Source organism: Labeo rohita, chromosome 9 (assembly GCF_022985175.1).
Source record: "Labeo rohita strain BAU-BD-2019 chromosome 9, IGBB_LRoh.1.0, whole genome shotgun sequence".
Taxonomy (NCBI): domain Eukaryota; kingdom Metazoa; phylum Chordata; class Actinopteri; order Cypriniformes; family Cyprinidae; genus Labeo; species Labeo rohita.
Window position 1 is genome coordinate 9,660,881 of NC_066877.1, and position 17,117 is coordinate 9,677,997.

The 17,117-nt window shown below is 35.5% G+C and overlaps 2 protein-coding genes across 3 annotated transcripts; both read right to left on the reverse strand.

Moving 5' to 3' along the window:
* Positions 1-337: 337 nt before the first annotated feature.
* c9h2orf49 (chromosome 9 C2orf49 homolog) lies at positions 338-5,034 on the reverse strand. Of its 2 annotated transcripts, none has more exons than XM_051118420.1 (4): positions 4,867-5,034; positions 4,477-4,634; positions 1,307-1,661; positions 338-1,211 (listed from the first exon to the last, which is right to left on the reverse strand). In XM_051118420.1, exons 1-4 carry the CDS (start codon positions 4,990-4,992, stop codon positions 1,158-1,160), a joined length of 693 nt encoding a protein of 230 aa, XP_050974377.1. In that variant the 5' UTR covers positions 4,993-5,034; the 3' UTR covers positions 338-1,157. The 2 variants fall into 2 exon arrangements, with proteins under 2 accessions (XP_050974377.1, XP_050974376.1); XM_051118419.1 differs by having other exon boundaries at positions 339-1,214.
* A 1,879-nt stretch (positions 5,035-6,913) lies between these two features.
* gpr45 (G protein-coupled receptor 45) lies at positions 6,914-11,949 on the reverse strand. Its single transcript, XM_051118560.1, has 3 exons — positions 11,357-11,949; positions 9,560-9,711; positions 6,914-8,334 (listed from the first exon to the last, which is right to left on the reverse strand). The coding sequence occupies exon 3, from the start codon at positions 8,210-8,212 to the stop codon at positions 7,085-7,087; it is 1,128 nt and encodes a 375-aa protein (XP_050974517.1). The 5' UTR covers positions 8,213-8,334; positions 9,560-9,711; positions 11,357-11,949; the 3' UTR covers positions 6,914-7,084.
* Between the last annotated feature and the right edge of the window lie 5,168 nt (positions 11,950-17,117).

Genomic DNA, 17,117 nt, shown 5'->3' on the forward strand with positions numbered 1-17,117 from the left:
ATTATTTATGGAATCAATGCTGTTGTTAACATCTGAGTATCTCCAATTTGGCCAGCATCTAGGTAACTAACCAAACCGTGACGTAAGTGCAAACCCTCTATATTGCTCTGCTCTCAGGTTCTGATTTATGGGGATTATAAAAAAAAAATGAATGGGTGGATTTTCACCGTTATACACTGGTTCTTTACACACTGTGGACACACATCAGTGTTCAAACAGCATGCAAAAGTGAATTTGCACAATAGGTCCAATAGCTGTATCATGCTTTCTATAATTTTATAATATTATGGGGGTCATTACTAACTTCTGAAAATAAGGCTTAAAAAAAAAAAAAAAAAGAACCACAAACATCATGATCAATGCTCTCAGCCATTTATTTTATCAGGCTTGTTGTCACTGAGAAACATTCCATGCAGTTTAATAAAAACTCAATTCATAATGTCTAGAAAAGACCGTCACTAAAACGCTGACATATGAAACACCCTTCATTTCGCTTTTTCACTTAAACACATCAATGCATGATGCAACACGCATCACAATTGCATTTTGTCCCTATGGAGGATATAAATACAAAAACAGTCAAGGGATTTACCTGATATTGACCAAGGCTCTTGGACAAGCCTATCCCGATCTAAAACACTGTTCAATGCAAACATTTTATTTGAGAAATAAGAGATTTCTTCAAAATGTCACTCAGTACAAGCACATCCAGTTACTCTGAATACTCCTATGCCAGTAAAACACTGCAGACCAATGAAAAGCATGTGCATTTTTTCATCCATTTCCTCTTAGTGGGTCTAATTTGCCAACATGATTCACACACAACGGAAAGTTTGTTAATTGCAAGAAAGATATTTCTATAAACACATTGCTAAAAAAGTGAAAAACTGACCAGTCTAACATAAAACTGCTAGGAATGTCTCAGTACCTTCACCACACATCAAGTCAGAAGCCGATGTGTTGCCTAGTGTGAAACGAACCAGAGGGTCACATTTCTCAAGTCAACTTTCCTGAGGCTGCTAAGTAAAGATGAAAGTGACAACTTGAGATGTGTGACAAGAATCCATCTTTCAAATTCATGTGTTTCATCATGATCCTCAGAGACCCAGCAGACGATGCCAGTGGCGTTAACCGTCCATCCTAGATGACTTCACAGATTATGGCCATGTGATATGTTGAATCTTTTTCTTTGTATCAGGTGACTTAATGTCCTTCTGCCACAAAAAATAAAAGAATATCAGAAAAACCTAAACCATTCACACAACGCCTGTTAAACACTTTTTCATGATGTTAGTTTGATACTCACATTACTGTTTGGTTCTCCATCACTGGGGGACGTGCGCTTTAGTTTAGACGTGGTATTGTTTGAATGCACTGAGGAGTTGACAGTTTTGGAGTGATTACAGGGGCTCTTGGGACCGGACCCTGGTGGTGACACTGGGGTCCTGTTCGAGGAGTTTGAGGAAGAGCAGTTTGTAGAGGTCCCAGAGAGCTTGCGTATGGGGTTTGTGAGGCTGATGCTGGAAACCGGGGGCTTTAGTCGGTCTGTGGTGACAGGTGCTGGTGAAGGATCAGTTTTCTTCAGCTTAACACTGCCAGTGTTAGTAGAGCTGCCATCAAACACAATCAACGGCCTCTTCCTGCCACTATCAGTGCTTGAACTGAAACCAAAGAGAGTCATATAAGAGAAACCACTTTGGATATTTTCATTCAGTTACATAAGAGCCACATGAGAACTTTGATGAAAAATTATATTATTACTCACATCTACCTTTCAATTTTTTTTTTCATTCTGCATATTCTAAATTGTGCATCAAGTTCATCAAACATGCAGCCAAGTGAGTTGTTTCATCAAACAAGCAATGGCAAAAAGAAAGCATATCTGTGATTATTACAAAGCAGTCTGGAATACTTGAGTTAAAAGGGTTAGTTCACCCAAAAATCAAAACTCTGTCATTAATTACCCACCCTCATGCCGTTCCAAACCTGTAAGACTGTTCATCTTTGGAACACAAATGAATTTATTTTTGATGAAATCCAAGAGCTTTCTGACCCTGCATAGACAGCAACACAACTACCACATTCAAGGCCCAGAAAGGTAGTAAGGACATTGTTAAAATAGTCTATGTCACAGAACACTGGTTCCTATGTCAGCATGTCCTTACTATCTTTCTGGGCCTTAAATGTGGTGGTTGTGTTGCTGTCTATGCAGTCAGAAAGTTCTCATTTTCATCAAAAATATTAACATTTTTGTGTTCTGAAGATGCACAAAGGCCTTATGGGTTTGGAATGACACGAGGCTGAGTAATTAAAGAAATAAATGTCATTTTTGGGTGAACTACCCCTTTAAATATTTTGGAATATTGAATAATTGCACATTTGTATGCATGTATGTATAGCATGTATAGTATGTATACTATGCATAAACCAGTGTTCAAATGTTTGGGTTGGTAATTTTTTTTTAATGCATAATGTTTTTGAAATAATTTTCACCAAGGCAGCATTTATTTAATCAAATATGCAGTAAAAACAGTAATATTGTGAAGTATTATTAAAATTTAAAATAACTGATTTTAAAATTAATTTACAAATAATTTAAAAAAAAATGTATTCCTTTAATGGCAAAGCTAAATTTCTAGCAGGCATTAACCTAAATCTTTAGCAGTGTTGAGGAAAGTTACTTTTAAAAGTAATGCACTCCCTAAAAAAGTAACTAACTACATTACTAAGTTACTTTCCGTGGAAAATAATGGGTTGCATTACTTTTTAACTCTGGCAGGGCTTGCTTGTTTATTTTTAACATAAAAAGTTCTATTTTTAACAAATGTAAAAGCCCTTTGACACCAAAAATTGAAATGAAGCAACAGCGTAAATTTCATCTAACAGTGGGGGGGGCAATAAACATAAAATTTCTCTGAAATTTAATACAGCCAAAATTGTACTTGTAAGGATAGATATGTGTACACAGCTTGTGTGCATAGCATGGAGACTGTGTTTAAATATAAGTTTGGTTCATAGATTCACCACGCGGGCATTTTATAATTACTGAATTGTTTTGCGTCCTCCGCACATTTAGGTTTCGTCTGGGACTGAGCACATCTCTTATTTAGATATTCAACCACAACAAGCCCACTGTTCTGCCACTTAACATCATACTGAGCAAAACCCAACACATCGGTAGGTCTACAATATTAGCCTAATATCAGTTCACACACAGCCTTATTGTCGTGTTAGTTGTAGTGGGTGACAAGCGACGATATTAAACAAACTACAGTAGTCAACATTTGAAGTGGATCAGAAAAGTTAATCAAAGTTGGCCTAAGACAAGAATGGGTATGGTTTTGGTTTTAGGACAACTTTTATGAAATGTTTTGATCCACTTCAAATGTTGACTACTGTATGCTCGCTCATAGAAAAATACATCAGATATCATTATTTTTTTGTCATGACTAATTCTTTAATGATCCAGCGTCATCTGTATTAAAGAGAAAGAATCACTTCATCCAATGTTTAAAATGAACAAAATAGCTTTGACAGCCTAAGTTACTTGCACATAACTACTGAAGAACTTTGCTCTCTCCCACCAGACTTGTATGTGTATCAGTAAAGGGGGAAAGCTGGCACTAAACCAAACCACTGGGTAGCAAGGGAGGGGGAACATATACTTTTGACATATACTCAAAACATTTCTGAAACACTTTTTTGAATTTATATTGTTTTACTATTTACACAGTTATTTTAAGTATATGTCCATTATATTATTTACAACATACAGAGTCAATTTCGCTGATTAGTATGGTTTAATGGGATCATATTTGCTATTTAACATATTTAACTACTGCAGGTGCGTGTCATATTCTGAGGTTGCATTTCACTGTTTTAATGAATCTGAATTTGTGCGAGTGAGATTAATTAATGTATGTTCACATGAGTAACATGATGTTTACACAGCGCACACAACACCTTTGTACTTCTGATTTCTCTCAACATGGGGACAGGAGACTTGCCAGTCAATAAATGGGAAAACAACTGGTGTTACTTGTTTGAAAAGTAACGCATTACTTTACTAGTTACTTGAAAAAAGCAATCTGATTACATAATTTGTATTTGTAATGCATTACCCCCAACACTGGTCTTCAGTGTCGCATGTTCCTTCAGAAATCATTACAATACTCTGCATTTAAAAACCATTTCTTACAATTATCAATGTCACAACCAATTGTGATGCTTAATATTTTTGTGAAATTCAAGATACAATTCGTCAGGATTCTTTAATGAATAGAAAGTAAAAAAAACAGCATGCATTTGAAAAATATTTTTTTCACTTTTGATCAATTTAATACAACTGTCGAACAAAGGTATTTATGCCTTAAAAAAGACATGTGAGTTAATCACATTAGATTTAATAAATGAAAGAATTTCATGCTTTCTTTAAGCACTGCAGCATCAGTAACGTTACATGAGAGTGTGCGGTACCTGTGCGCGCTGGCGGAGCCCTGACGCGCTCGGCTTTTCTCCATCCTCCTCCCCCAGCGGCTGCTGGGCAGATCCCTCTGCGGGAGAGGAATGACATGCCGCAGGTACAGATCTGTGAGCCCGTCACGGTCCTCATCATCACCCACTGCTATCTTCCTCTAAAACACAACACAGACACCATTCGTTTGCTGCTGTTCTGTGACGGTTTTTCTTTTTAACTCAGACTTTAGGCGTTCTTACTAGATCTGATAAAACAATACTTTGCAGAAAAGCCTGAGCTCTCCAGAAACACTTACATTACGATGATCATTATGTTCATATAAGAGACAAGCACGTTAAGCCATGAAGCTTATAATAACCCGACAGGTTGCATGTGGCTCTTTATCTCACCTCTCGTAACATAAGCTGAATGAACTCCTGAGAAAGAAGTTCTGGATGAAGCAGAAGGTCGATTTTAGAGTTATCTCCAACATTTGATGTGGGGTTTTTCGTTCTGTCTGTCCGGTGTGACGCCATGTTTCTCACCGATTTCCGGAGAGCGCAGGAAGAAGCGCCTTTGTTCTGCGCTTATGTGACAAGCGTTGAACAGCACATAACCATTACTGCCACCTACAGGAAATAGGTGTTTGGACAGAATGAAACAGAATCATCTACATTAAGAATGAGTGCATGACCGAATTTGAGTCCATCCACACTTTCAGCCTTGGTCACTGGAAAACACATATTGGTCACTTTTTTCTTTTTCAGTATCCATGGGTTAAATGCAAAGCACAAATTCTAAGTATGGGTCACCATACTTGGCCACACATCACATCTTTTCCTTTTTTTTGCCTTTCATATTTTTTCCTGTAAAAGTGAGCTTCCAATCTCATCCACATCCAGCTATTTTTAGCTGCACAAAACAGTTTGTTTTGCTGCTTGATATTGCATATAGGTGTGTCTTACTTATTTTAATTTATTGTCTTAATTATGTGCACACTGGTTTGTAGTGCAAACAGTTTTAGAATTCATTGCACATCGTTATTCTTCTGGTTATTTCCCTATAGTTTCTAATGAACCGGAAGTCCCGTCCATAAGCTCACTTCAGCACTGAAGTCTATATTGATAGTATTTATATAGGTGTATATTGTGAAAAGCCGTTTTTGCCACTGAAAAAAGGTAATTTTTTCTTAGAATTGCAACATATAAACTTGCAAATCTAACTTTTTTCTCAGAATTGCGTGATATAAACTCACAATCGTGAGTTATAAAGTCAGAAACTCACAATTCTGACCTTTTTTCTCCAAATTGCAAGTTTATATCACGCAGTTGCGAGTTATTAGGTCAAAACATAAGTCTTTTTTCCCCATCAAATTGGACTATAATTTATAATTTGCGTTTACATCTCACAATTCTGAAAAAAAGTCAGTCATTTGAGAGTTTTTATCACACAGTTCTGAGAAAAAAAAATCAGAATTGCAATTCTGACTTTTTTCCTGCAAATGTGAGTTTATATGATGCAGTTCCGACTTTATTTCTTGCAACTGTGTTTATATGATGCAGTTCTGAGAAAAAGTCTTTTAAAAAGGTTATATCTCACAATTCTGACTTTACAGCCTATATTTATGAGTTTATATCACACAATTCTGAGAAAAAAGTCAATATTTGCGAGTTTGTATCAGACAGTTCTGACTTTATATAGTAGCTCACAAATGCAAGTTTATATCTCAAAATTCTGAGAAAGTCAGAATTGTGTGAAAAAGTCAGAATTGTGAGACATAAACTTGCAATTGTGAAAAAAAAGTCAGAATTGTGAGATAAAAACTCGTAATTCTGACTTTTTTCTTGCAAATACAAGTTGTATCTTGCGATTCTGACTTTATTTCTCTCAATTGTGAGTTTATATCATGCAATTCTGAGAAAAAAGTCAGAACTGCGAGTTTGTATCATGCAATTCTAAGAAAAAAAGTCAAAATTGTGAGATAAAAAGTTGCAATAACCTTTTTTTATTCAGTGGTGAAATGGTCTTCCACAGTATGGTTACCAAGTTACTGATTAAACTCTCACCAGTCCTGCAGTTTGACTTTGGGACTGGTGTTCAAGGCAAACTCAAGGTAGTTAACATTACTGACAAGCTTGAATGTGTGAGAACACCATATTTGAAATTGATATGAAAAATGTCATGGGTTTGTTACCCACTGGGTTACACAGACAGATAAAATGAACAGCTTGAATGCACTCTAAGTTGCTTTAATTAAAAATGTCTCCCAAATGCATAAAATATAAATGCAACTACTTAAAAAACACACCTAACCAGGAATAAATCTGATCAAAAACATCTCATAAGTCACAAGCTCATCTACTTTATTTGTCAATTTTTCATGTTTCACAAAATTGCAGAACATGTAAAATCCCTCCAACAGAAAAATAAAGAAATGATCTAGTTCAGGAACATACATCAGTATTGCTTTGATGAATTTCAGACAGCGGATGCTGTTTCCTTCATCACTGCAGACTATGATCAAAGTTTTCTGTCAATTCAATTCATAAGTGTTCTTTGAATCCATGTGTCATATCTAAATATTATCTTCCATTATCAGTCAGTTTAAAACATACTTTGGTGCAAATCCTAGACAGAAGACTGGGTCTCACTGGTGCACACATAGATGTTGCTGGGTCTTATACGTCGTCGACTTCGCCCGGGAATCTTGGGACAGAGATGACAGCTCTTGGGCATGAACTCCAAGCAGGCCTCACGAAACTTTCGGATTCTCCAGCAGTATATCACCGGGTTGAAGACCGCTTTGAGGTAACTCAACCACAGCGCCCCGATGCTGATAGGGTAAAATGCTGGGCTGAGGTAGAAGCGTCTACTGAACACTGCCAGCAGGCTCACCACCGTATGTGGCAGCCAACACACTGAAAAACCAATGAACAGGATGAGGATTGTAGTGAAGGCCCTGGTTTTGAAACTCATGTCCACGTTGACTTGGGGCCGCTGCAGACCGGTTAAACCCAACTTGCTGACGTGGTTAATAGCGACACTGCCTTCACTTGTGTGATTGTGGATGCGCAGCGCATTGCGTCGAACCGTGTTGAGGATACACAGATAAGAATACAACATTACACTGAATGGCACAAAAAACACAGCAACCGCAAGCAGAACCGTGTAACCCCTGTCCGCCAGAGATTCACTGTATCCCAGAATGCACTGCGGTACTTGCGCCCCAATCCCAGCCGTCCTCCAACCGACCACAGATGGTAGCGACACGCAAAGCGACAGAGCCCATGAAGCGCCAATAAGGATTTTCGCCCGATGGGGCGTCAGCTTGTCCTGCCGCTGCACTATAATGAGAAACCGATCAACGCTGATGATTAGAAGTATAGACACACCTTCTAGAACAAACAGCCAGTACAGCATGACAGATATGCGGCAGAATCCCACTCCGAAGCTCCAGTCCGTAGTTGTGAGAGTGATGGCAGTAAACGGCATGCATAGCAGCGACAGCATGATGTCTGAAAAAGCCAGCGTGGCCAAGAGCAGATTAATTGCTGAACGCATGGCTGGTTTCTGATACACTATCAGACACACAATGGCATTGCCAAGAAAACCAATGGTGATCATGAAGATCATGATGGCAGCCAGTGCCACCCTAAGAGTGGTGGGCATAAGAGCAGTATCAGAGTCTTGCATCTCAGTTTCTATTGGTTCAAGAAGGCCACACCCCTCCAGTGAGCTGCCATTACATGTAAACATGGCAGCTGTTACCAGTTATTATCCATCCAAGGCTGGGAAGTCGTAGCTAAATCTTTGCCATGGTCCTGTGAGCTTTCATTAAGTGAATTCCTCTCCACACTGAGGACATTGTGAAACATTACCTGCAACAGAAAATCGTAAGTGTGAGGTATATTAATAACAACACATATATTCATTATATTCATTTATATTTGCATAGGGCATGACATACTATATAGCAAAATCTCAACGGCTTGTCTACTTGTATTTTTACAAAATATCAACTGTATTATTGCCCAGCTCAGCTGAAAGGAGAAATTCACTTCCAGAACAAACATTTATAGATAATTTACTCACCCCCTTGTCATCCAAGATGTCTTTCTTTTTTATTAGTCGTAAAAAAAATTATGTTTTTTTAGGAAAACATTTCAGGATTTCTCTCCATATAGTGGACCTATATGGTGCCCCCAAGTTTGACCTTCCAAAATGCAGTTTAAATGCAGCTTCAAAGAGCTCTAAAGGAAGTCAAGGAAGACGGGTCTTATCTAGCTCTACGTGAAATTGTGTTTTCCGGTATGTTGAAAGACTCCCATCTCATTTTCTCCTCCAACTTCAAAACTGTCCTACACTGCTGTAGAAGTACAGACAAGTGAACATGCAAAGAGGATCAAATGCCCTTTACAAAAAAGGGTAAAACAGAGATGTAGGACGATTTTGAAGTTGGAGAAGAAAATGAGATGTGAGTTTTCCGACATATCCTAACTGTCTTGAACCGGAATACACAGTTCACGCAGAGCTAGACAAGACGAGCATTTGGGGTTAAAAAGTATATAAATGTATTTTTTTTTAGAAAATGTTTTCCTCAAAAAACAATTTCTTTATGACTGAAGTAAGAAAGACATGAACATCCTGGATGACAAAGGGGTGAGTACATTATCTGTAAATTTTTGTTCTGGAAGTGAACTTCTCCTTTAACACAGCTATAAGGAATGAAGATATGAAGGTATCATATCAACATTATGATTTTCTTTAAAGATGCTTTGAAAAGTGCTACACTAATACATAAAGAATGAATATTACACAGGTTTAAAATGACATGAAGGTGAATACATAATGACAGAATTTTCACTTCTGGGTGTACTATCCCTTTAAGAGCACAGAGGTACTGTCTGTGATAGGATTTTAATGAGTGACATTTTTCTGACACTACACGAACGTTGCATAATCAGTAAAGACATACGGTGAAAACATTTTTGTAATAATGACATTTTTTGCTAAACAACTGTAAAGCAATCTGTGCAGAGCACAACATGAGCAATATGGTGAGCAAATATCATGTTTACAGATGAAAGAGGGAATGATGCTCACTCAGAGGATGCTGCTGTTGCCATGGTTACACCAGACTGTTCTTTGCTAAGGATAGTGCGGATATAAAGGGGAATGTAAATTCCAAGAATTCATCACACATCTCTGCATGTCATCCTCTGACACCTCCATTGTCTTAGAAAAGACCAGAATACCTGCAAAACACACAGCAGGACAGTTACACATACTAATTTTAGGGCATATTTCGTGCCATATTACAAGTAGTGATCATGGGTTGGCCAATCAGATTTACATGGTTAATGTAATATCTGTGCTCCTCTACATTCCGTTTATCAAATTGAGAGGGACAGTGGATATTACACTCTTAAAAATAAAGGTTCTTTATTGGCATCAATGGTTCCATGACGAATCTTGAACATCCATGGAACCTTTCAAAAGGTTCTTTATAGTCGAAAAATGTTCTTTTTCGGTTGGTCTATGGCATCACTGCAAAAACACCCTTTTGGAAGCTTTATTTTTAAGACTGTAGAGAGCCAGATATTCAGACTTTTTCTTATTCAGCTCTACAAATGTTGGTGTCAGTCTATTTAAAAACTCCCATGTAATTCCTAGTGTATCTAGTCTACAATACAATCAATCGGGAATTAATATGTAATTAACAGCATACATTATTTAAGATTTAAGATTTAATTATTTAAGATCACACTGGGCTACAGGTGACAAAACAAAGGGATATGACAGACAAAAGCATAAGAATCATGCAATAAAAACAAAATATCCTATGAAGTATAAAGAATGCTGTTATGTACAATGAAATATACTATGTTATATAAAATACATTAATAATGGAATAACAACAAAATAAGAATAAATACACAATGGAAGCCGATTATTATTTGTGTTTAACTGCTGATATGTGGAACAGATTTTTTAACACAATGATAAATTAAATAATAATTATAATATCAGCAATAAAATCACACATATGACTACTGTATATTATTATGAACCGATTATTACTGTTATTTTGTTTAACCCGTTTAGCTGGATATGGCTGGTGGCCCTGAAATTGTTGTTTACATTCATTGCATACTATTGACATTAAAATTCTTATTCAATCTTGTTACAATATATAATATTACATGCTATATGTCTAGCATTTCTATAACACTTTTAATTTAGATGCCAGTGCTTAATTGTGAATGGTTATCAAGGATAAACCAAGGTGTTTCCTACTGAACACACAGTGGCGTTAATGTTTATATTGGGTGCTATTTTTAGAGACCCACCAAAAATCCATCTTTGCAGCTGACACTACAGAACCCATAAACCTGTGTGTAAACATCAATCTAAAACTATTGGTAATCTTATATAGAAAGACTAAAAATGAAAACACTCATTAAAAAAGAAAGCAACAATTCAGTCTTTAGCAGCTGTTTTTTCAAGAAGATATTCATAGGTAATTTAAACACAAAAGCAGGACAGTCTTTACAGTGGATCTGTGCTCAGCCAAAGAACTGCTTATTTAGAATTAGACGTTATGATGAGATAGCTAACGTCTTAATAATTGTTTACAAATGCACCAAAACATACAGAATGAAATTTTTAACTGAATTGTATCTATACCACACGATAGGTATCAAATTCATTCGAATTATTTGTTTTGAAAATGTCTAAGAGTGATATGCATGATAATTGTTATCAGTATTGCATCCCTTGTAATGTATGCATTGATCGCACGATACATGTCAACTGATGCAACGTTTCTGTTCTCACGTGCACTCGCGCGCTTGCCAGATGTGACGTGATAAACACAGCCAGATAGTGCAGTGATTTTACCTCCTGTCCACTGAAGTCCGTGTATTTGTTGGGCGTTGAGCTGTGAAAATCCAAAACAGGTGAAGGACAAGATGTTGTGGCGTCTGCCGTTGTAGTTTGATTTCAGAGAATTGCTATTGTTTCCACTGATGCGATTTCTTGCTGCATGTAACACGTCCGTCGGGGTGTGGAGCTCTGGAGGTGTGACAACGGCAATCAATCACAGCTGTAGTATGAGCTTCATCCTTGAGGATTTCAGAGGTACACGGATGACAAACTGCATCAGGAGGTCACTGACGTACACGCTTAAATATAAAGCTCAATGGTTCAGTCATAGACGCTCTGGCTATCAACAATGTTTTGGCTGCGTTGCGTACCTTTAAAAGTCTGAAATCTAGATGTAGAAACAAGAGATCAAAGCTAAGCTGCAGGCTTTTGTTGTTGTCATCGTTTTGTTGTAGAGGTAAGGCAACTTGTCCTTGACATTTGTTCATCCATCATGCCCATTTTGTTCAGATCTCTCTCACACACATGTAATTAGCTGTCTAAATGGGACTTGTTGTTTTTATACACTACCAGTCAAAAGTTTTTTTAAAGACGTTTCTTCTGCTCACCAAGCCAAACAGTAATATTGTGAAATATTTTTGCTTTTTAAATTAACTGTTTTCTGTCAATATATTATAAAATGCAATTTATTCCTGTGATAAAAGCTAAATTTTAAACATCATTACTCCAGTCTTCAGTGTCACATGATCCTTCAGAAATCATTCTAATATGCTGATTTGCTGTTCAAGAAACATATTATTATTATTATTATCATCATCATCATCATCATCATCAGTGATATTTAAAACAGTTGAGTACATTTTTGTCAGGATTCTTTGTTATGAAATAAAAAGATTTTGTAACATTATACACTGTAGCATTCAAAAGCTTGGAATTTTATAGAAATTAATACTTTTATTTAGCAAAGATGCTTAAAATTGATCAAAAGTGATGATAAAGACATTTATAAAGTTACAAACGATTCCTATATCAGATTAATGCTGTTCTTCTGAACTTTCTATTCATCAAAGAAACCTGAAAAATTCTACTTAGCTGTTTTCAACATTATAATAATAATAGTAATAATAATAATAATAATAATAATGTCTGAATGATTTCTGAAGGATCATGTGACTGAAGTAATGATGCTAAAATTCAGCTTTGAATTATTAATGAATTAAATTACATTTTTATATTTAAATAGAAAACATTTATTTTAAATATTAAAAACTTTTACTGTTTTTGCTGTACTTTGGATCAAATAAATGCAGGCTTGGTGAGCAGCAGAGACTTCTTTAAAAAACATTAAAAGTTTTACTGTTCAAAAGCTTTTGACTAGTGTATATAGCTACTTAATATACACTGTACAGCATAAATGAGTACACCCCCTCTGAATAAATATAAAAGATGTATTTTCTTAATGATCACTAATATAATTCATGGAAAGATGTCAAATTGAAATGTATTAAACATATACTTAATAAAAACAACACAATATATGCCAATATTTTCTGTAAAAAAAGTAAATTAGCCAGTTTTGTTTAAATAAAGGATTGCATAAATAAGTACACCCTAGATGTAATTTAGCAAATGTATAATATTCTAGTACTTAGTATGTCCTCCAGAACTTCTCTGACCCTTCTTGGTGTACAACTTCATGACAAATTTTCACATTTGTCCTGTTTAACTCCTGGAGGACAACCTCCTTAAATGCCCTGGTCTTTAATGGGTAGTGTTGCTCAGCGCATCTCTATGAATACATATCCACTGAAAGATTTTCACCTTGAGAGAATGAATATCTTCATTGTCATGTTGAAAAAATGGCCAATAATGCAGGGAATGAGGAGAGGGTAGCATCTTCTGTTTCAAGTTTTTGTATTACATCACACAGTGGTGTGTGAATTCATGACAGCACTGATAAAAGCACAACTCCCTCACCCCTTCAGCACTCATACATCCCTATATAAGAGCTTTACTACCACTGAACATCACTGTGGGAACCAGGCACTTCTCACTGTACTCCTCCTCTAGCAACACTAGAACATTTTGGATGCTTTTGGATCCAAAATGACTGACTTGGTCTCTTGAGACCAGAGTATGGATTCCCAGAAGTCCATATTTTGTAAATATGGGCCTTGGAAGAGGTTAAATGAGTTTATTGTGCTTTGGCTACAGTAGGAAATTCTAGTGTCACTCTTTTCGTAGCTTTTGCTGGCTCTGAGACACTTGCATGGTATTTCCCCAGCTTATATTCTAGCAAAAATTCACTCATCGCTAAATCAAAACTTAAAATGAAGACTTGATTATTCCAGGAGCCTTGTCACAAGTGCATTGTTTTTGAATGTCGGTGTTACTTCTGCTATATTTTCACACTTAAAACAATAATTTGGTATTTCTCTTGTACCACAGTCCTCTTTTATGCTAAGAAATAAGTCTGCCAGTTCTTAGGTTAGGATAAGTCACCTGAAGTGGTTTGATTCAGTAGGCTATAAAACACTTTTAACTGTCAGGAAATTACTTGTCTTTAAAAGTTTTGGTTCAATATACTTACCGTTTGATCAAAAATTATATCTCCAAAGAACCCTAACATGTCTTCTAAGTAAAGGGTAATTGCTGAATTTGTTTTAGAGGGCGTCTACTCATTTATGCTGTGCACTGTATGAGTAGTAGCTGATAATTTATATATAAAATAGTAGAAATTCATATATTTCTATTTAATTTAAAAACATTCACAAACTCAAAAGTATGTATTTCATTTATTTACAATTTATTTTTAAAAAATTATATTTAAAATGCCGTTTTTTAGCTGGAATCCTGGAAAAATTCTTATGGTTTGCACAAAATATTGAATATTTATAATAATAATAAAAAAAATGGTTCTTGATCAGCAAATCAGTATGTTAGAATAATTTGTGAAGTATCATGTGACACTGAAGATGGAATAAAAAACTGAAAATTCAGCTTTGCCAGTGATCTTATATATATTCAAATTAAAAACAGTTATTTACAACTCTAAATATATTTCACAGTATTACTGTTTCACTGTATTTTTTGTCACAAGAGTCTTTTTTTAAAAACCATAATTTTACAGATCCCAAACGTTTTAATGGTAGTGTTTCTGTATGTGTATATATACATACATACATAGACTCCATTTAGGAATTATGTTTTATCTTTATTATTTACACAATGATTTCACAGTGATATTACTGATATTTTGTTTATTTGATTCACACACAATCCTGGTGATGTTAGATTTGCAAAAAAAAAAAAAACCTCTCCTAAGTCACCGTTGTCTTTACTTATTCTAAATTTCACTATTTTTACTTGCACCTCACAATATTCACAAGGTCAATTAAAAGTATTTGTTCTTCACAAGTGTAGTCAAACCTGTACACATCACGCAAAAACAGTGCTAAGGTGGTGAAATGTAGATGCCAATGACATAAAAGCACAAATCCAAATGTTTCATCATGCAATCTTGGATGATGCAGGAGTGAAAGTGACACTGCTATTGGCCTCTGAGATCTCAAGATGATTGTGTTGTGACTGTCACCAGGGCAACCTCTCCATCTTTGGCCTGTCAATAATGGAACACTCTGTGCTCTACAGACCCTCGCTTTTACTCTTTGATGCTCACTGAGACGTCACAACACAAAATCACAACAAGCCCACATAAGGATGACTCAGATGCACTCTCTATCTCTCTCACCTGTAGCTAAATGAAAGTAGGAACTCAGATATAAACTGAGAAATTATATGTATAAACATGACCTTCATACATTATTGCCTGTGTTTGCTCTAAATCAAAACGGTTTAGTCACGCTGTGTTAAGTTGTTGCTTTGTGAATCTGAAAATACCAATGTCTGTAGGCTACAACTTGAGTAAAATGCTCAGCAACAAAGCCTGTGAAATGAAATAGCAGTTTATTAGTAAATAATGCATGAACAGCTTCCACTAATTGATTCTAATAAAAGATGACAATGTGTTACGTACAATCAATATTGTTTAGTGTTTTGTTCGTTTGTTTTTTGACATCATTAATTTAAAATAATGGAAACACATGACATGGAATATGCTCTCAGAATCATAATGCATGCAGTTCTACGTCAGAACAGAAGATGGCAACATTGTCCAGCTGATTGCTGTTCAGTTCAACAGCAGCTTCTCCTCTATGTGTATGGTGAACAATGCAGTATATAACTCAAAGTTTATAAGAAAAAATTGAATAATAATCATTACTGAATTAGTAAATGAACAGTTCAGATGCAAAACCAGCTAAAAAAGCATCTCGGTCAAAAATGAGATAATGATACTGAGTGAATGCTCCTTACATATAATACATCCATCAAATACTTTCACTTCAAACTCGTTAAATTCCAGCCTCAGCCCAGTCAGAAGTACCAGTACTTATATAAATATATAAGAAAAAGGGTCTCAACGGGTTTAAATAAATATTACGCATTGATAACATTTACAGTGTAATTTTATTCTGGAGAGTGATGGACAGGCAACCCTTAGGAAAATTATACATGGTTTTACTACAAAATAAAACCCAAAAAACCATGGTTCCATGGTTCTGCTACATTAACCATAGTTTAACCATGGTATTTGTAGTAAAACTATTGTTATACAAATGGTAATCGATGCACCAAAAACATGGTTACTACACCATGGTAATTTTCGTAAGGGTAGTACGGTTTTCTTGTATTTAACCCTCAGGTATTGCTTGCTTATAATGTGACCATACAGCTGACCTGTTTTTCAGTTAAAGAAGTGTTCTATATTTTAGTCCAATAATTTTTATTTCATATTTTAAGGAGATCGTTTAGTACTAAATACTATTTGTCCAATAATTATAGTCTATTAATGACTTTAATAAATATACATGTATGTAGAGTATTGCAGGTCATACCTGCTTACTTATTTTTACATTTTTCATTTAAATAAATATTTAGAAATTATTAAACACTATATTTTTAAATATAAAATTTAAAAAGTTAATAACTTACATCTTTTTTTTAATGATACTCGTATAAGTACACACAATGAATGCAAGCAAATACTGAATTTAAACCAAGTTTAAAATGGTGCTAAAAGCATTCAGCTGCATTTTTATTCCCTTTGTCAGTGTCGTTGTGGGTGTTGGTTCTTTGCCTGTTGTAGGCTGTAAGGACTGTTGAAATAACTGAAATCATTTGGTGAAGTGATATGACATGTATTGCAGTCAAGACCTGCCTGGAACTACTTTAATATAAAAAATAATTGCACAGCTTAGAACATTCATAAGGCAATCAGATTTAAGCGCACAAAAGCACGGTAGTATCCACCTTTTTCTTCAACGCAGAAGTAAGCCTATGGGTAAGACTTCCAGTTCATTAGCCACTATAGGGAAATAATAAGGAAAATAACAACATGCAGTAAATGGTAAAGCTGTTTGCACTACAAACCAGTGTACTCATAATTAAGATAATATGTTAAAATAATATGGTACACCAATTTGTAATATCAAGCAGAAAAATGTTTGTACAGTTTGTACAGCTGAAAATAGCTGGATGGGGTTGAGACCGGAAGCCTGACCCAATTTACGGTAAGAAAAAGTTAATAGTAAAAATAAAAAGTAAAACAGTAATAAATTACTGGCTCCTTGTCCAGACTACCCAAGATGATTTCTGTGTCAAAACTATGGGACTGGGACTCAGGGGATTAGTTCATCCAAAAATGAAATTTCTCTTA

What these genes read in the sequence shown, in the direction of transcription:
- c9h2orf49 (XM_051118419.1), bottom strand. Translation starts at nt 4,992, where the DNA reads ATGGCGTCACACCGGACAGACAGAACGAAAAACCCCACATCAAATGTT. An exon ending in TTCAGCTTATGTTACGAGAG is followed by an intron (nt 4,635 to 4,866) that starts GTGAGATAAAGA and finishes GTTGTGTTTTAG; the next exon opens with AGGAAGATAGCAGTGGGTGA. An exon ending in ATGGAGAACCAAACAGTAAT is followed by an intron (nt 1,215 to 1,306) that starts GTGAGTATCAAA and finishes TTTTTGTGGCAG; the next exon opens with AAGGACATTAAGTCACCTGA.
- gpr45 (XM_051118560.1), bottom strand. Translation starts at nt 8,212, where the DNA reads ATGTTTACATGTAATGGCAGCTCACTGGAGGGGTGTGGCCTTCTTGAA.